The following is an 18,183-nucleotide window of genomic DNA, read 5'->3' as shown; positions in this document are numbered from 1 at the left end:
CATTCTATGGCTTTCTCCTGTCGTCTAAGTGGAAGATATTATTTGATATAATTGTATATATTCAAGCTCCGAGTGTTAAGCTATTAACAAGGTGTACCGAAGTGAATCGAACAAATGTGTCCGCCGAAGTCCTCGCTATGTACAGGAACAATCCACTTCCTCATCTGGTGAGGTTGTGACAGAACAGATTTGCGTGAATACAAGCAAGTCATGTTACTCACCGCGTGCATCCAGGGACACTCAAGCGCCAAACTAAAAGTTGCACGCGAACTCAACCTGGAGTCACGCGGGAGAGTCATGACTCATTCGCGGGTCGCGAAATCGCAGACCAAGATCCACATGGCCGGGTGTAAAGGACCAATCCAATGCAGGGCATCTTCATTGCTTCAAGTCGGGGACCCGGGTAGTCCATGTGATCTGGCGTTCAATGCGTCAGTCGGTTTGTGGTGCGGGTTGGCGTAGGATGCTGGGTCCTATGGCCAATTTCGGCGGTGTTTTTTGGTTGTTGATCGTGAATCATCGCAATCGGAAAAGGCGTTTCATGATTTTTTGATTTTTGTTAGGGTTGGAAAACACTGGAAACTGGGAAATCCAGACATATCCGAGCATTCAATCTCCAAGGGTGCAGTCTCGTCTCCTAATAAATTGTCAGAACGATTCAAAGACTGCAGAAAAAAGGGCTACTCACGAGTCGATGAAGTCGAGTCCACCAAAGTACTCCAGCATGCGATAGCAGAGGCTCAGATCGTCGCCCGGCTCGCCGCCAAACAGACGGTACTGTGCGGCCTCCATTCCACCAGTTTTCTGCTGAGTTTCACGGATCTGCCATGCGGTATACCCATATTGCCAGGTTGGGGCGAGGGTCGCTGGCGCCGGAGATCCAGGTGAAATGCATGCAACCGATGATTTGGCGTGTATGTTGGACTGGCTCAAGACAGGCGATGCAATTGCCGGTAAGCTAGTAGCTTGATTGACCGGTGTTTCTTGATTGGAGTGATGACGGGGGCGCGTTCGGCGTCGGTTGTGTCTCTGACCCATCCTCAAGCATTGAAAATAAAAGCAAGAACTTTTAAGGAGCGACCTTCACCCCTGGGAAGGATGAGATGGGGAGAGGAAGATCTACGGGGTGAGGCAGCTTTATATCTGGACTGACAACCACGGGGTATGAGTCGGTTGACGTGAGTCACGTAAGGAAAAAATAACGGACCCACAGTGGAACCTCGCAAAGTTCGGCAGATCACCAAATGGCCTTAAAAAATGGCGCCAAACCCTTGCACTAGTCCCCCTGAAAGGCGTGCTTCCATGCGTCAGATCATCGGCTCACTGACGCTCTAGCCATCGCGCGATTTAACCAAGCCATTTGGAATCTCGGCTCTACCGACCGAGTCCTCCCACATTCAATGAGGTGATTTTTGCGATTGGGCATTACGTTGCGGCCTGGAATGCGTCAGACTCGCTGCCTAAGCATCCAGGAATGACGCAAAATGTTCGATCGGCCAATTCGAAGTCCGACGCCGGCGGCTTTGCCGTGCGGACCGAAACGGAGCTCGCATCAGGCTATGGAGGCACGGGAATACGGGAATGCGTGGTCTCACCCGGCTGTGCCTTTTCAAGTAAAAGAAAAAAGGCAAAAAGAAGGGGAAAAAAAAGCATTGGCCATCAATCTCGGAGACACTCGCCAGACTCCGAGACCCAAATCACTGAAAATACATCGACACACTAACTCACTAGTCATTAGCTCAAAACGTAAAGTAGGTCGATTTATTTCAGATTTTCGCATTGAATTCCGAGAGTCTTCTCGAACCTTGAGCAAGGGATGAGCACACCACGCTGACCACGCAACCATGCAGTCCTTGCTGAAACATTCCTTGCCTGGCCAGTCCAGACTCTCCTGAAACTTGGTCGATTTCTACGGACTACACGTGGGTCGACAGGTAAACATTTCGGTCTCGACGCTCCCCCTTGCAGGCCCGCTGGAATAGGGGTGTTGAAAGGCGAGCGGCATGCCTATTCCGCCTCTGCCTGTCAAACTGAAGATCGGCGATACCCGGGGCCGCTGCCGCTCAGGAATATACCATTGACCAATACTTCGTCTCTAACCTTCTCAACCCTTTGGAATGGATGATTTCACCACTTTCCTCGCGCTGACTATGCGACTACCACGCTTAGAATGTTATTATAAATACTTGAAACTTGCAAGATCTGTTACTTGCGCTCCACATTATTAAGTCATTGCATGATCTGACAAATGAATGATTACCTATCCAAATATTAGGAGAAGGAGATGGGGCTCGCAGATCACACTCATTCAACGCCTTCATTACTGTAGGGCTGCGTATCAAAAAAGAGTCTAGATTTAAATGAAGAAAAGGCTGCTTCCGTATTCTGATTCGCCATAGGGCATCTAGAGTCAAAACCACAAACAGTAAACCATCTTGCAAATGTTCCCTCTTTGCCAACCCTTCGATACCCAGGACTGCACGTGGTCGGCAGGGTAGTGTACCGCTGCCCTCCAGTGTCTTGGAGCTAATAGGGGCTCAATGTTCGTTTGTGAATATAAATAGGAGACAGACAGGAAAATTTTGAATTAGTCCCCACAACACTCTCCAGTCTTACTCCACCAGAAGCCACGATGAACCACATGTGTCATGAAACACTCGTAATCATCCAGATCAGGTTCCCCTGAAACCAGGTCAATTTAACACGTGGGCCTACATGAAGGCAAACATCTTGATCTCAATGCTCTCCCTTGCAGGACCACTCGTCGAAGAAGGATCCACAAAAGCCGTGTGAGGCAACGTCATACCTCCCTGATCTTCCTGGCTATCAAACTGCCGGAAAATCGGCGCTTCTTGGGGCCGCTGTCCACCCACATAATACCACTTCTGTCTCGGGTTGAACGCGTACTTGCCCAACTCATTCCATCCCGTGGGGAGCACCAGACGGTTCTGCAATGCGGTCTTGTCGCCAGTCTAGACTCTCCCAGTCGCAGACGGCTAGCGGGTCTCTTTCGATGGTCTTCAGAGGTCGCCAGACATTGATAATTTGCACTCGGCCTTCAAGGAGACGCTGTCGCTCTTCAGCGTCCTGAACTACTGACCTGAGATGACACAGGGCACCGGCTGCCGTGAAGTCGGAATGTACGATGTGCGCTGGTGCGCGATTATTCGCCAGCATGGCTGAATCATCTGCGAAGCATCGCACTCGGTGGGTGAAGGTGATTGTCCTTGTTGCGTCAGTTCTGGCCTTTGGATCAGTGAGTGATCCACATCTCAGTATCTGAGGGCACCTACATTTGTTGAACCAATTTCTCCATCTCGGGAATGATGACTGATTCTACATGTGTCGAGTCTGAAGCCTTGTCAAACCCAAGTATGTCGTGGTGAACATATTGGAATCCGTTCTGGCCCAAGGTGAATCGGCCCTCCTGGCCTCGGATATCTTGCACCTGAACGGGATGCTTCTCGTCCAGCGCCTTCATAGCTGGCATACATTCCTCGGGCTTGTCCTTGGTAAAGTCCGAGACCACGCTCATATCTTCCGGCCGGTGCCAGAACACGAGTTCTGTATCCACATTCTTAACGGTGGACAGCGTGGTTGACTCCATGTTGATCATAGGCATGGCTGTGCAGCGATGGAATGCAAGTGTGCAAAGCAGCGGTCATGCAAAATACCGTGTTGTGTGGAAGTCGACCATTTCAAGGTGATCGACAAGATGGAGGCGTGTCGGCGAGTCTCAAATCTGGTGCGAGTGCACAACTCGGTGGGCCCTTAAGCACCACATGGAATTAACCACCAAGTGAGGAAATGATCACATTTCCTGTACGCACTAATCCCGAGTTTACTTGATCGGCATTGGTATACGAAGCCGAAGCCGAATTCGAATTTTAATCTGTGAAGAGGTCGACATTCGGCTTGTTAGTCCATTCCATTCCCCTAAGAGAAGTTATATGGCCAATCGACGCTACCATTCTATTTGAGGAGGCTGATCAACACCTCTACGGTGCAGACGGTAGTCTCAAAAATGACGAGAGGGCCATTACTGGAATCTATGAGTTTTGTCTCATTCCTTCTGCATATTTACTTTCATCACGTGGTTGGAAATCGGTATTCGGCCACAGTGAAAGACCGAAGTTCCCGAGGTATCCGACCGTAGGCCTTATATAATGAGGTTCCTAGTCTCTTTATTAAGTAAAAGTGTTTTGATAATTTCTGACTCCATTGGTTGCATGAAGTCTCTTCTAAATCGCCGAAATGATTACTCTTAACGTCGCCTATACCGAGCCAGTCAACTGCTCTGATCCTTGCATTCCAACCTTAACTCGAGAACAAATCTGGAAAGGCTTGGAATTGAAGGCTCGATGTCCTCAAGACTTTATTCCATCTTTCGATAACTCACGAGTTATTGAAGAACGGGACGATGGTTCCTATATTCTCAGAGAAGCCCATGTAGCATCTGATCTCCGCGAATCTCCTATGGCAGGAAAATGGATCAGAGAAGAGTGCAGATTGTATAGGCCAATCATGGTAGGGAGTTACAATCCTTGAATCTTTGAATAGCCATTCAAAGGGACCCTTCTCGTCGACTCTTAGCTAATTCAAGAACAGAGTCACTTCACTCTACCTGACGGGTCGATTATCCAGAATGCTTTGTCGGAGGGGCCTGGTCAGGATTTATACCTGACTTTTACGTATCAATGGAAGCTTTTTGATATTGAACCAAAGACAAAGGAGGCGGAAATGGCCCGGGATGACCATATGAAACTTGCGGTGTCTTCGGTTCAAGGAACAATCAGAGCGCTGAGAAAATTGGCAGAAGAGCATAGATTATGAGCGAGACAAGAGGAACTTATTGATGTTCTGGATTTGCAGTAACACTGAGCTAAACCTAGTACTATATTACCAAATTCTATTACCGCGGATGAGCTTCTTAAGTTCATCTCTCGTGGATATGCCACTTCTGTCTGCCTCATGGTCACGCCGGACTCTTTGGAATCGGTTCTTGACTCGCCTCTTCCGTCTTCAGCCCCTTAAAGGGAACGCAAAGAGCTCCCTTCTGTGATCGCGATCTCAAGGGTTGCTCATGAAACCCCAACCGAGCAGAACACAGAGGATCTGGAAAAAGATACCGACTGTAAGCCACGGGCGTAATTTAAAGTGGCCGTTGAATCACCCATGATTGATCTGTATGGTATTACGGCTTTGGATGTTATGGACCCCGCATTGACTAGTGGTATGAGACACGAGAAAAATATCTGGTGCTATGTCTAAAAGGATGGCATCCGGCAATACGTGGAAGCCCACTGATATTGAGCGAGTGTTTGGATACCTCGAGATGTTTAGCCCACGTTTTGGATGTCTGAATGCCATCTAACTTTACTTGTGCCCATCGCACCATAATGTAAAGTAGTAGAAGGTCAGTACGGCTTTCGGCTTTATAGCTAAGGTAATGACGAGAGGGAGTAAATTTGTAATGGTTAAATCTCTAAAGTAAGAGAGCCAGAGAATTGGCTATTCCTATAGATAACTCTACATCTCCATTGCATCAATATCGACGGTGATGCTCGAGACCCGCCCAAATGACTTGAGAGTATTCAAATAATTCAGGAAATCACCGTCCCAGGACGCTCGGTTGTGATCCTGCTTCGGTCAGCATAACGTCTACAGCTGGCAATTCGATTCCAGGTCTTACCTCCAGATTCAGCCATCCGATAATACCAACAATGGTGGTTTCTTCTAGATTCAAACTAGTGCCGAAGGTTGCACAAGCTCGGCCCCCTCCCTCACTGACGAGAAGACTATACATCTTCTTCCAGACTTGCAGTGAGGCCGCGGCATCTTCCAAGCTGGAGACTTGTGTACGAATGATCTGAACCACAGGCGCCGAGGCTGCATCCTTTGGAGAAAAGCTCGTTTCGAAGAGTTGCAGAGTGGGCGGTCCGGTCACCAAAGGTCTGACTGAGCTAGCGAATGCCGCAAATTGCTCAGAGCCGACGAAGTCATGAAATGAATTCGCCGCGTTCCATTCTTTACAGTATTAGAAATTTTCAGAGGTCAGCCAATATGTATGCTCACCAAAGAGAAGAAATTCATGATGTCTCTCTCTGACATCCTTCCCATCTTCCGTCAAAACCCATCCTCGAAATGCATGAAGTAGACCGGGATTCGGATGGGTCAATCCTTTACTCAAAGTTGGCCAGTCCTTCTCCAATGTTTCCAATGTCGCAGGATCGGTCTTCACGCGTGGAAATATAAGTTCAATGATCGCCATGGTCAAGGTAGGGTAAACATCTATGATTGTTGTGATCATGAGAAATTGGGGGATTTCAGAGGCCCTTATATAGGTCTTGATTGAATTATAGAGTATATAGAATTTCTGATAGAACTGCGGAGTAGGGACTGCGAATAATGGGGCGTTCCAAGGCATGCGGAGTTTGCGGAGTTTCCATGCGGACATTTTTCAGGATGGACGTTGAGGTATGGAGATACAATAAGGTGGTTTCGTATAAGATACGGTACTATTGCGGTCGCTCTGTATGTACGTAGAAGGCTAAGTGTGAGATATGATGCAAGACTTCTCATTGACATGTTCTTGTATCAGTGCGTCCGCTGCATTGTTCCTATATAGATAAGACTTTGTGGCGTAGGTCTGGTGTCAGTATATTCCGTTCCGAAGGCCTGATCCTTAGGGCTGACACATATCCTTCACCTGCGCCATTTGCCACTAAATATCGAGTTTTGTGGTGTCCCTAAAGGTTCCCTGGCCCTTCGAAAAGAACAGATTCTATAATCACATTGCGAGGAATCATAGGGATAAGGCGCATTTCCTAGTAAGGAAGTTCCGCCTCCGCAAATGCGGCGGGAGCCTGTTTGGATGATGTTCCGCCAAAGTGGATAAGGAACAATTTCACCTATTTAATGGCACCAAGTGTTGTTATTTACCCCTCCTGCAACGGACTTCGATCGCGTTGAAAGAAAGCCTTCTCGATCCCTCGCTTAGTTACAACAATCTTATCCAATGGCGGAATTACCAATTGTGAAGGGCAACTTTCGCCACGATAACAACACCTTTACAGGACAATCCAGCGTGATGGAGATGTTCTCATTGAAGGGTAAAACTGCTGTTGTCACTGGAGCAGCTTCTGGCATCGGACTTAGTGTAGCACATGCTCTCGCAGAAGCTGGCGCAGATGTTGCTATTTGGTACAACACAAACAAGAAGGCAATTGAAGAAGCCACGCAGATCGAGGAAAAGTATGGTGTTCAGTGTATGTCATGGCTTTCTTGCCACGTCAAGTATTTGCTAATCATGGTCCCTCAGGCCGAGCATACCAAGTCAATATCAAGGACAGCCGCAACGTTGAAGAGGCCCTAGAGCTATGCGTTCGCGAATTCAGAGGTCGTCTGGATATCCTCATCGCAAACTCCGGAATTCCATGGACCAAGGGCCCTATGGTGGACGCCCCTCTTGACCACTACGCGAATGTGACTCAGACAGATCTGGATGGGACTTACTATTGTGCAAGGGCTGCTGCTGCTCACTGGAAACGACAAAAAACCGAGAATACAGATATCTTCGGAAAGCCACTCACCGGCTTCACGTACGGCAGCTTCGTGGCCACTGCCTCAATGAGTGGTCATATTGTCAACGTTCCTCAACTTCAGGCTGCATATAATGCAGCTAAAGCCGGAGTCATCCACCTTTGTATGTTTTTATTGCCAATTTGCCAAGTTGAGATATGCCTGCTAACTACCCCATAGGCAAGTCTCTTGCCGTGGAATGGGTTCGATTTGCCCGCGCTAACACCGTTTCTCCGGGCTACATCGCGACCGAGATTTCCACGTTTGTGCCTGATGAGACCAAGAGTCTTTGGAAGGATAAAATCCCAATGGGTCGTGAAGGTCTGCCCCAGGAACTCAAGGGAGCCTATCTGTACCTTGCTTCCTCTGCCTCGAGCTATACAACTGGCGCCGATCTCATTGTTGATGGAGGTTATACCCTGCCTTGAATTCGCTAAGAAGCTCAGCTCTCGCTTTGAGATACCTGGAAAGCTGTGAGCTTGACATTGCACGGAAGAGTGATTTTCGAACAAATAGCTCGCATTAGATAGCCTTGCATTCAATGATTCCGAAGAATCACCTTCCTGGTGAATAGTTTCACATAAATAGAAGCCTCCGAAGTTTTCTCTGGTCTATTCATGATGTACGCAGTCGGGGATATCCTTGGAACATATGCGTTGTCTTCCAGAGTTGGGAGTTTACTTTATGGAGCTGTTTTGGGCCTATATAGCAATGGAGGGGCATTGGCTGATCTTTCCCCATAGACAAGCTTAGGTGCGGTCCAGCCTCCTAACTAGGAAGTTCCGCTAGGAGTGGGGCGGAATAGTCAAGTCCAGTCTCATCCCGAACTTTTCTGAGGAATACACAGTGGGATCAGACGTTGTATTCCGAAATGGCAGATCGAGAGAAGATTTTCACCTTTGTTGCGAATGATTCTGAGGGCCTTCCCTCCAATCGCAAACAAACCCGCCGAGCATGCGAGCATTGCCGCAAGCGCAAACGGCGCTGTGCCCATGGCCCTAGGCTCGCTCCCCGCGTGCCTGAGAAACAATCACCTCGGAACACGACAGTAAATGATACATCCTCTCCGGCTGCCGGACAAGAGGTCTCAGTTACCACAAGTTCTGGAAACACCAACGACACAGCTGGGGCCACGCAATCGAATAGCCAGCTACAAGGTCCAGGAGCTCGCGTCGATGGTGAATCTTGGTTCGTTGGTAATATGGATCCAGAAGGAGCTTTCTTGATTGCAGCAAGCCCTGATTCGAACCCTGGAGCAATTCGGCGGCATGATCTTGGCGTTTGGTTGCCAGCGAGGAATGCATATTCACAACTCGCGGTCAAGAAGCCAAGATCAAGCTTCATCTCTTGCCCTGACCCTTTGATATCTTCGGTCTTTCTACCATATCTAGAAGATCAATGCTTGAGTGTACTACCAGCTCCTCATGATATGGAGGGGCTCCTTCGGATATATATGGAGAACATACACCCTATATTTCCGGTTCTAGATCTCGACTCTTATCAAGCCATGCCCAGCAAGTCTCCGGAAAGGATCCTTCTATCGCAGACAGTTTGCATTGCTGCCAGTATTGACCGGAATTCAAAGCAGTATCTCAACCTACTCACGGTCGCGATTTCCCATGCCGACTTCTCTCGGAGTCTCTTGGATGCAATGAACACGTCAATCGCATTAGGCCTAGTGAGAGATAAATTGGTGTTGATTCAATCCTTATCATTGACATCACTCTTCACGCAATTTTCTGGAGACCGACAAGAATCAGCAGAACTTTTATCTCGTGCTATCTGCCACGCGCATACTATAGGTCTACACCATCGCTGTCATTCATCCATGCCCTCGCAGAAGGAGCAAATTTCTACCCGATTATTTTGCTGTCTCTATGCGCTTGATATACTCAACTCGGCATGTTTAGGAAGGCCTGTGCAGTTCCATCGGCAGGACTTTGGTCGCGACCTTTTATTATCTATAGCCGCCCAAGAAGGCTGCTTTCAACTTTTCCTACGCACAATCTTGCTCATGGAACGGGCCATTGAGATTTATCGACCCGCGGAAAATGGTGTTTGGAAAGGGGTGTTCCCTTCGTTCGAGGATTTGTTGCAGGAAGTTGGCACATCCACTGGCATACCCATGCATCTGACAGGCAAGGCCCTCCACCTCAGAACACTATTCATTGACCTTGGGATCTAATGACCGTTACAGCTACAATAGAGGTATTGTATCATGCCGCTGCTATTTTGTCTTGTCATTCCACAAACCTGCATGGTGTCTCCCGTCCATCGTCAGAGACAAATGTACGCCAAAGTCTCTCGGCATCTAGAGTCACATACATCGTCGGCGACGAGTTTCACAATCAATTATCATTATTTCCGATCATTCCATACGCGGTTGCCCTCTCTTTACGTGTGTCTTGGCACAGTCTCCAGCGAAGCAAAGCAGCTATCTTCCAGGCAAGGGCACGGAAGCAGTTAGTTGCAAACTGTGCGATCCTTCGAGAATTAGGAGAGGGTTTCTACTCTGCTTCACTTATGGCAGATCTAGGAGAACGTCTAATCAAAGACTTGGATAAGAAGCAAGAAGGGGAAGAGCGAGAGAAACAGGATCAAGTACCTCTACGAAATAACAAGTCTACAAATAATTCCACGGATTTTGTGAACCCAGGTAAGTTTTTCGACTCCTTCGATTGATGAATTTTATTAACTTCATGTTAAGTGGAACCATCCCTACAATCTATGCAACGCTCAGAGTCTGCCGAATCGACATATCAGTCGTATGATCCGAGTTCCTTTGATCCAATGTCGTTCCTGGGTATTTTTGATAATTTTGATCTCGAGATTGGGCCTATCGGAGGAATGACTGAAGGATCACCCTGAGCTCTAAAGCTGTTACCAAATAAAGACAAGATTCTGAAAAAAAAAAAAAAAGGTGAAAAGTAGCTCTCGATGGAAGGGTTTGGTAATATATGTTGTCTATTTTATAACTCGCTGTACCATCATAGGACGCTTGTGTAGTATATTGACTGCGAGTGGCTGAGAGGGTTATCGAGAGTTTGAAAGTACGAGAGCGGCTGAGCTCCACAAAACCGATACGTGATCATTGTGGTTGCTTGGATCTTTAGGTATTCCAGTTATGTCCTCGAATGGCCCTTGCTTGCATACGAAATCTACATTACCATGGAATGGACTTTCCAGCTCTATGCAGATCCCCGAATGATGGCAAGCATGTCTTCTCCCTTCGGCGCGGTCGTGAGGTTCTCATAACCGTCAGCGGTAACGAGAATATCATCCTCGATGCGCACTCCGCCAATGGAAACGTACTTATGGGCGATATCGAAGTCGATATATCGAGCAAAGGGCTGCTTGCGCGCATTGGCAAGAGCCAAAGGCGAGAAATAGATGCCAGGTTCCACTGTCACAATCATACCCTCTTCCAGGAGAGGAGCAGAAAGTGTACAAGGAGAACGGCTAATGGACTGGTTCAAGACTGGTCCGTACTGGGACTGGTCCAAGTAAGGATGAAGCGCTGTGATCTCTGACTCGGAGACGTCGTGGACTTCGAGACCGACGTGGTGACCGAGGCCGTGGGGGAAGAATATCTTGGATGCGCCGGATGCACGAATTTCAGAGTGCGTACCGTCTTTCAAGACGCCCAACTTGAGCAGGCCATCGATGGCGATTTCATGAGCTAGGTCGTGTAGAGAAAGGAACCGAGTGCCTCTTCGAATCCGCTTGATGCATTCTTCTTGCATACGCTCGACCAGGTGATAGATGTCCTTAGTGTATTGGTTGGGCCACTGGCCAGTAAGCGGGAAAGTCCTCGTCACGTCACTCGCGTAGCAGTTCCATTCAGCGCCGGCATCGAGACAGACAAGAGGTTTCTTGTGGAGAGATTCATTATTGCGGTCGTAATGGAGGACGGCAGCATTAGGCCCGGAAGCAGCGATAATCTGATATGCTTGATTCCGTGCACCGTGCGAGATGCAAGTGTCCAGAAACAGACCTTCGATCTCGGACTCATTCTTCATTCTAGATATGCGCTCTAGAATACTTCTATGGGCCAGTGCCGAGACCTTATTTGCCTGGCGGATCATCCGAATTTCATAGTTATCTTTGACGCCACGTGCTGCATCCATGGCGGGCAAGAGCTGCTCTGAGTCCAATGGCAACTCTTGCGGAAGACCTTCCGGTTTTTCTGAATCATGGACCATATAAAGAAGGCTGTTCGGGACCCGCTCACTCAGCCAGACTTTCAGCTCCGGTTGGAGGGAGGAGTAGTATTGAACCCGATCCACATCGTAGCGATCTTGCGCCTCTTCTCGATCAAGGGTCGGGCCCATCCAAATCGCCCGGTGGAGATCAAAGTCCGGCACGAAGAGGGTCAGCTTGTCCAAGCCGACATCGTAGGTAAGAGCGCAGTCGGGCTCGTCGACGCCGCTGAGGTAATAGAAATATCGTCGCTGTCGGAACGGGCGCGCTTGATCGGAGTCGCGCAGGTTTATTGTGGGTTGCCCGGCGAGGAAGATTAGGCCATGAGAGACACCGAGTTTGCGGGCGACATTGCGCGCGTGCTGCTTAGCTGTACACGGAAGGGCGCTTAGCTCGGGGTCGGTATGATGGCCGGGTTTCAGTAAACCGAAGGGCGCTCCGCGAGGTGTAGACTACAATGGGCATTTCGACCTTGCGGAGCTTCTCCTGGTTTCGTGACAAAGGAGACTGACCTGGGTATTTATCGCAGGAGGTGCCAGATACGGCTAGGCGGATGTGGTAGGAGTCGACGGAATTGATCATGACGGACTGCCCTGCCAAGGAGGGGAGCGGTGCAACGGGGGCCTTTGCACGCATTATGAGGGTAGGCGAAGCGATGGGAGGGGTCACTTTCTAGGGCCAAGTAAGGAGCCACGAGGGGAGCGAGAGGGGAAAGAGGAGCGTAGGAGAGAGAGGCTTATCCGGAGTAGGGATGGCCTCTACGGTCGGATACCGCCATTCGCAAACTTGACAGGTTCCTTTGCCCGAGAAGTTTAAAAGAGATAGTTCGTCGCGCAGAATAGACTGGAATTGAGACTCTAGACTCTAGAATCCGGAACCCAGCAGCCTGAACCCAGGAGTCAGGTACATAGGGCAGTGCGCAGTGCAGGCACCGGAAACGTCTTAGATAACCCAAGTCACTTGGACTTGCCGCCTTCGCCCACTTATCTCCTCTTCTTACATCTGCCCTCAGACAACCCACTTTGGTCTCTCACCGTTCTTTGATTTTTTTTCTCTTCCAGTTCTCTTCATTCCTGCTTCACCCATCGGTCAATGAACGATGCAGGGTCTTGAGGCATCGGGCCCCGGTGCGCTCGCAGACCTGCCCTCCACACTGAGAACGGTGATAGGCAACCCGACGACGTCACCGCTCGGCCTCGTCTCCCAGACCGTCCAAACCGCTCTACAAACCCCAGTATCCTTGTCTCAACAGCAGATCCAGGAAAACCTCCAGCATGTTATCTCAACTCTGTCCTCCGACTTCGATGCTGGCCGCGTGGTTACTACGAGTGGCGAATCTTCCGGCTCGACCGGCAAAGGCATCCTGATTGGAATCTTGTCCGCCTTTGGCTCGGCGGCTATCGCATTTGTCGTGCTAGCGATCTTCTTCTTTTTTAAGTATACTCGCCGCGGGCGGATTATGCTGGATCGTATTGGTCGTCCAGGTGAATATGACGACGAACAAGCATTTGCGCGGGAGGAGGAAGCGGCCCTGGAGTCCATGGACGATTTGTCGCGGTCGGAGTACCTAAGAGCGAAAGGTAATACCTAGGACACCGATGTTTATGCTTTCTGTACTGACATTCGACGCAGCCTGGGTTCAGTCAAATCCACCCGAGTCCATGTCAACCGATATCTCGCTGTCGCAGTTCCTCGCCATCCAAGAAAAAGGTGTCTCTGCCTGGGAATTCCAGCCCGAGCTGGAGATCGCAAACTGTTTTGTGGAAGGTCGTACCGAAATTGAGTTCTTCGATTCTGAGTGTAGCGTTCAAACGAACCTGCCCATTCCTAAGCAGAACGAAGTCTACTACTGGGAAGCCAAGATATATGATAAGCCCGATTCAACAATGATTGGAGTTGGCCTGTCCACGAAACCATACCCTCTTTTCCGCATGCCTGGTACGTCCCTTGTTAATTTTTTGATTCCACATCCGGCTAAATCTGTCTAGGCTTCCACAAAACGTCTGTTGCCTACGAGTCGACCGGCCACCGCAGACACAACCAACCCTTCATCCCGACCCCGTACGGCCCACCCCTGCTCCAAGGCGATGTCATCGGTGTTGGCTACCGGCCTCGATCAGGCGCCATTTTCTTTACTCGCAACGGCAAGAAGCTCGAGGATGTCGTCCACAACTATCGCTCACAAAATCTATTTCCCACCATCGGCGCCAATGGCCCCTGCAGTATCCATGTCAACTTTGGCCAAATGGGCTTCGTGTTCATTGAGGCTAATGTCAAGAAATGGGGGTTGGCCCCAATGACAGGTAGCCTTGCTCCGCCCCCGCCCTACGGAAGCGAACAAGGCAGCATTTTGCTTGAATCGGGCCGAGAGAGCGCCGCCCAGATTTCCCAACGCGTTTACCAGACTCACACTGCGAGAAGCTCCAGTATTGGACTTCCTCAGGCGGTCAGCCCCGGGCCAATTCGGTCTCCGACCGAAATCTCCCTTGCCCAGCTAGCCCACATCCCTTCTAATGAGGATGCGGGCGAGGGTTCTAGCCGTATTGGCACTGATGGAGAAGTCGACGGCCCTGCTGTGGCAGTTGGAGCTTCTGATGACGATGTTCTGCCTCCGGAGTATGAGAGCCCAGGAAGCAGTCGCCGAGGCAGTGATGCGTCCACATCTCTGATGTTCCCTGCAAGGACACGCCAAGATAACAGACAACGCCCGGATAGTCCCGACCCAGATGCTCGGGGCCTGCCGAGTTACCAAGCTGTGGTTGACCGGGAGTTCAGAGATCATGAGTGAGGGCACGTCCGATACGTCGACTTTCATACGTCCCTGCTTTTGAATATACGTTTCTCTTTCCGGATCCGACCACGGACGAACACAACATTATACCATATCTTTTTTTTGCCGTTTCAATTAGCGAGTTCACGGTTGGCGTTATAGCAACTTTGGAGGACCGGTTTATAGGACATCTCTTTTCTTTCTTTTTTTGGGGAGACACCTGTGGGACGAAATAGGGGTTTGAGTCATTGTTTTCCCAGGCGATCAAAAGGTGGATCTCATACGAAATCATGTTCTACAAGGGGCCATCGCTAGCCTTTCCTCTCGCTCTTGGTGTCTTTCTAGCCTTTCATACCCCTTGGAGGCAGCTCTGTACATTTTGTGATCTAACACCCTCAATACCCCGGGAAGCCCGTCCAAGCATTTACTGATAGCCGTTCATTGAATCTGGCTTAAATACTATCCATGATTCTTAACAAAAAGACTTTCAGTAGACGGTTTCAAACGACGCGTATCAATCTACATAGTATAAAACCATGAAGGTGCAATTATAGTCTTGGTGATAACCACCTTGAGATAGTTGTATAGTGCTGAACATGGTATTTAGTATTATCGGATTGCGTAGGCGACGTCATGGACCTCAAGGACAATATTATATCTCACCAGCACGTCTACAATATTCCTGGCCAAGCTTTGACTTATACAATGCCATGAAGAATAACGCGCTAGGGAAAGAATAGAAAGGCGACAACGAGATCGATTCAGATTGCTTTTGGTTAGTGTGGATCGATGCGCTAAGTTCCGCCCCCAAACCGCCCCGGAGCTCTGATCGCCCTCCGCATCTTTCCTTTTCTTCCAGGTCTCACCTCAAGCTCTCCCCCTTCTCTCTCTCTGTCTCACTGTCTCACCAGTCTCTGCGCCGTCCCGATAGCCAAGCCTATATCGCAATCATCTCTCAGTCGCACCTCAGCCAAACTTATTCGCAAGACATTGCCACACGGTACATCACACCGGTGATTCTGCAGGCGCTAGCGACCTCGCGAAACATAAGAGCCTTTACCAATTGGCGCCAGCCAGCTGGAGTTAGCTTGCATTAGTGCCTGTCCGACGCTGCACACGGCGTCCCCTCGCGGTGGTACAAGCTGGGGAAGGTCCACACTGGGCGGATTCTCTCCAGGCCGCAGCTTATCTGCGACTACGCTCTCGAACCTGCGCCAGGTGTATCACACGCATGGTCCGGAGCTAGCGACACGATAGCTCTGACGCTTGGTTCCTGACCGCAAATTTCTCTATTTCTGGCGCGCGGCAGCTATGCGATGAGGAACTAGCGTCTGCACTGCGACACCTCACAACAGTCCAATTCACAACTTTTCTTTTGCCCGTTTCAGCTCGGCCGCATCTTCCTCCGCCACATCTTGAGACTCTTCGACCAATCTTCTCGGAGACCCTGTGAGACCTGCATTCGACAAACTTGAGGATCAGGCTCCAAGGTACCTTTGCGCCCTCTTTACCGACTCTCTCGCGTGTCTCGCCGAACAAAGCGGCTATTCCTAACTCAGAACAATGCCAGATAAACCATCGTTTCAAGTCATTGTTTTGGTGAGTTTCACATACTAGCCACGAGTCACGTGTAGAGCCTGTTATCGGGGGTTTGCAATTCCGTCTCCCCGTCCTTTTGCGACGGGCGATGTGCAAGCCCATCTCGGGTTCTGACATATGAAACCCTGCCACTTGAGCCGCATGCTAACTTCCCTCAGGGTCCGACCGGTGGTCCTCGCGAAGACAACGTGACGGGTATTCTGGTGCGGTCAATATCAACAAAATGGACACCAAACTCGGTGGTCGCCGTCGACGCAGGTACAATGCTTGCCGGCATCATTCGACTTCTGGACAAATACATCCCCGGGTCGAAGGACGAAGAAGGCATTTTGCAAGATGGGCCCTTCAAAGGCCTAGAAATGCCACATGAAACGGCACAAGCTAATGCGGCATATGTCTTTCGGGAAATTATCGGGGCTGTTCTCATTACACATCCCCACCTGGACCACATCTCGGGTCTGGCGATCAACACGCCGATCCTGGAGGCGGGAAGTGGGCCGAAACCCGTCGCCGCTTTGCCGTCCGTATTATCGGCGCTTAAGAATCACATGTTTAACGATGTTATCTGGCCAAATTTGTCGGATGAAGATGGTGGTGCCGGTCTCCTCACTTACCAACGTCTGGTGGAGGGTGGAAACCCAAGATTCGGAAATGGAGAGGCGAGAGGCTACGTTCGCGCCTGTAACGGGCTGCTGACCAAGTGTTTGAGCGTCAGTCACGGGCGATGCAAGCAACGATTCCATCCAGAGAGCGCAGCTCACCATCGTGTTGGGAGTGCCGTCTTTGGCGATCAGTTGATGCTGCCCTCTCGTGCTATATCCGTCGATAATACGGATGGAAGGTCAGAGCTCCCAACTCCACAAATCGAAGTAACCAACTAACATCAAGCCAGCTTCTATTCACCCGCCCGGTCCCCTCGTATTCTCCCTAATAACCCAAAGGAATCTATTATGGCCACAGTCGAAAGCTCCGCCTTCTTTCTCCGCGACCACCGCACCGGACACGAGATTATCGTCTTCGGAGACGTCGAGCCAGACTCAGTAGCCCAAGAACCGCAAAACAAACGTGTCTGGGAAACAGCAGCTCCAAAAGTTGCCTCTGGGATCCTCCGTGCCATTTTCATCGAATGCTCCTACACAGACGCCGTCAACGACGCATACCTATACGGCCACTTATGTCCACGCCACCTAATCGCAGAACTCAAGGTTCTCGCTAAACAAGTTATGGACATCCGCGACGCAAACAACGCAGATCTAAAACGCAAACGAGACGGCACTGGCTTACCTGATTCCGGCACGGAAGTGAGCCCACGCACAAAACGAGTCCAGAGCATCGCTGGCCAAAAAGGTCGGAAAGCCGATGCAACTTCCGAGCCAAGGGCACACTCTAATCTACGTGATTCTGTTGATTATATTTCTGATGATCCTATGGGTCTAGGTTTCATTGAGGGCGTGGACCCTCTCACTGAATTTGAGATCCCCAATCCTGTCGGCTGGGTTGATGCAGATCCCCTTCCTCTAGCTGGGCTACCTGTGTACATTATCCACATCAAGGAAAGCATGACAGATGGTCCACCTATTAGGGATCAAATCCTGAAAGAGCTCCAAGCGCATAGCAAGGAGGCTCATTTGGGTTGTGAGTTCTTTATGCCGGATCCAGCTGAGGGGATTTGGATTTGAGATGGAGTTTATCTGGGTGGAAGCATTTGTTTAGGTTGTGATTTAGCGTAGCGTTGCTTTTTTTTCCCATCAATTGTTTTAGTATCTCCGGGTGAGCTATAGATGGGATTAGGTTTTGTGGTTCATGGTCGCTGATAAGTTTTATGAATTCTCGCGAATATACAATTTATACCATTTTACACCCACTGTTGCTCATCTACAAAAGAGAGGTGTAATCATTGATAGAACTGGGATGGTATCGGGACGATGATAGGATAATAGCTCGATTAGCCTGTCATACATAGCTATTTCCCACGTAGCGATCCGATATTGATCACATAGTCCCGAACGAGGGCAGTAACCCTTTCATGATAT

The 18,183-nt window shown here is 49.6% G+C and overlaps 9 protein-coding genes across 9 annotated transcripts; 5 read left to right on the top strand and 4 right to left on the bottom strand.

The window, feature by feature from the left end:
• Positions 1 to 684: 684 nt before the first annotated feature.
• N7443_001436 (uncharacterized protein) lies at positions 685 to 1,038 on the bottom strand (the record flags this gene model as incomplete). Its single annotated transcript, XM_056881492.1, has 1 exon — positions 685 to 1,038. The coding sequence occupies one exon, from the start codon at positions 1,036 to 1,038 to the stop codon at positions 685 to 687; it is 354 nt and encodes a 117-aa protein (XP_056746730.1).
• Positions 1,039 to 2,711: 1,673 nt separating this feature from the next.
• On the bottom strand, positions 2,712 to 3,622 carry N7443_001435 (uncharacterized protein; the record flags this gene model as incomplete). Its single annotated transcript, XM_056881491.1, has 3 exons — positions 2,712 to 2,948; positions 2,995 to 3,241; positions 3,294 to 3,622. 3 exons carry the CDS (start codon positions 3,620 to 3,622, stop codon positions 2,712 to 2,714), a joined length of 813 nt encoding a protein of 270 aa, XP_056746729.1.
• Positions 3,623 to 4,254: 632 nt separating this feature from the next.
• Positions 4,255 to 4,833, top strand: N7443_001434 (SRPBCC family protein; the record flags this gene model as incomplete). Its single annotated transcript, XM_056881490.1, has 2 exons — positions 4,255 to 4,527; positions 4,609 to 4,833. The coding sequence occupies 2 exons, from the start codon at positions 4,255 to 4,257 to the stop codon at positions 4,831 to 4,833; spliced, it is 498 nt and encodes a 165-aa protein (XP_056746728.1).
• Positions 4,834 to 4,921: 88 nt separating this feature from the next.
• On the top strand, positions 4,922 to 5,151 carry N7443_001433 (Cyclic-AMP phosphodiesterase class-II; the record flags this gene model as incomplete). The annotated part of the gene is given in 2 exon segments (XM_056881489.1): positions 4,922 to 5,058; positions 5,076 to 5,151. The coding sequence occupies 2 exon segments, from the start codon at positions 4,922 to 4,924 to the stop codon at positions 5,149 to 5,151; spliced, it is 213 nt and encodes a 70-aa protein (XP_056746727.1).
• Positions 5,152 to 5,529: 378 nt separating this feature from the next.
• Positions 5,530 to 6,271, bottom strand: N7443_001432 (SET domain-containing protein; the record flags this gene model as incomplete). The annotated part of the gene is made up of 3 exons (XM_056881488.1): positions 5,530 to 5,640; positions 5,693 to 6,027; positions 6,076 to 6,271. 3 exons carry the CDS (start codon positions 6,269 to 6,271, stop codon positions 5,530 to 5,532), a joined length of 642 nt encoding a protein of 213 aa, XP_056746726.1.
• Positions 6,272 to 7,018: 747 nt separating this feature from the next.
• On the top strand, positions 7,019 to 8,009 carry N7443_001431 (SDR family oxidoreductase; the record flags this gene model as incomplete). The annotated part of the gene is made up of 3 exons (XM_056881487.1): positions 7,019 to 7,268; positions 7,322 to 7,705; positions 7,762 to 8,009. 3 exons carry the CDS (start codon positions 7,019 to 7,021, stop codon positions 8,007 to 8,009), a joined length of 882 nt encoding a protein of 293 aa, XP_056746725.1.
• Positions 8,010 to 10,769: 2,760 nt separating this feature from the next.
• N7443_001430 (aminopeptidase P family protein) lies at positions 10,770 to 12,417 on the bottom strand (the record flags this gene model as incomplete). Its single annotated transcript, XM_056881486.1, has 2 exons — positions 10,770 to 12,151; positions 12,294 to 12,417. The coding sequence occupies 2 exons, from the start codon at positions 12,415 to 12,417 to the stop codon at positions 10,770 to 10,772; spliced, it is 1,506 nt and encodes a 501-aa protein (XP_056746724.1).
• A 463-nt stretch (positions 12,418 to 12,880) lies between these two features.
• Positions 12,881 to 14,569, top strand: N7443_001429 (SSH4 family protein; the record flags this gene model as incomplete). The annotated part of the gene is made up of 3 exons (XM_056881485.1): positions 12,881 to 13,361; positions 13,414 to 13,719; positions 13,770 to 14,569. 3 exons carry the CDS (start codon positions 12,881 to 12,883, stop codon positions 14,567 to 14,569), a joined length of 1,587 nt encoding a protein of 528 aa, XP_056746723.1.
• Positions 14,570 to 16,114: 1,545 nt separating this feature from the next.
• On the top strand, positions 16,115 to 17,829 carry pdeA (3',5'-cyclic-nucleotide phosphodiesterase PDE1; the record flags this gene model as incomplete). The annotated part of the gene is made up of 3 exons (XM_056881484.1): positions 16,115 to 16,150; positions 16,309 to 16,991; positions 17,043 to 17,829. The coding sequence occupies 3 exons, from the start codon at positions 16,115 to 16,117 to the stop codon at positions 17,827 to 17,829; spliced, it is 1,506 nt and encodes a 501-aa protein (XP_056746722.1).
• Between the last annotated feature and the right edge of the window lie 354 nt (positions 17,830 to 18,183).

The sequence above is a fragment of the Penicillium atrosanguineum genome, assembly GCF_028827265.1.
Source record: "Penicillium atrosanguineum strain IBT 20685 chromosome Unknown utg000001l_segment0_segment0, whole genome shotgun sequence".
NCBI classification, from domain to species: Eukaryota; Fungi; Ascomycota; class Eurotiomycetes; order Eurotiales; family Aspergillaceae; genus Penicillium; species Penicillium atrosanguineum.
The sequence above is the reverse complement of the archived record's forward strand: the minus strand, read 5'-3'. Positions and strand labels throughout refer to the sequence as shown.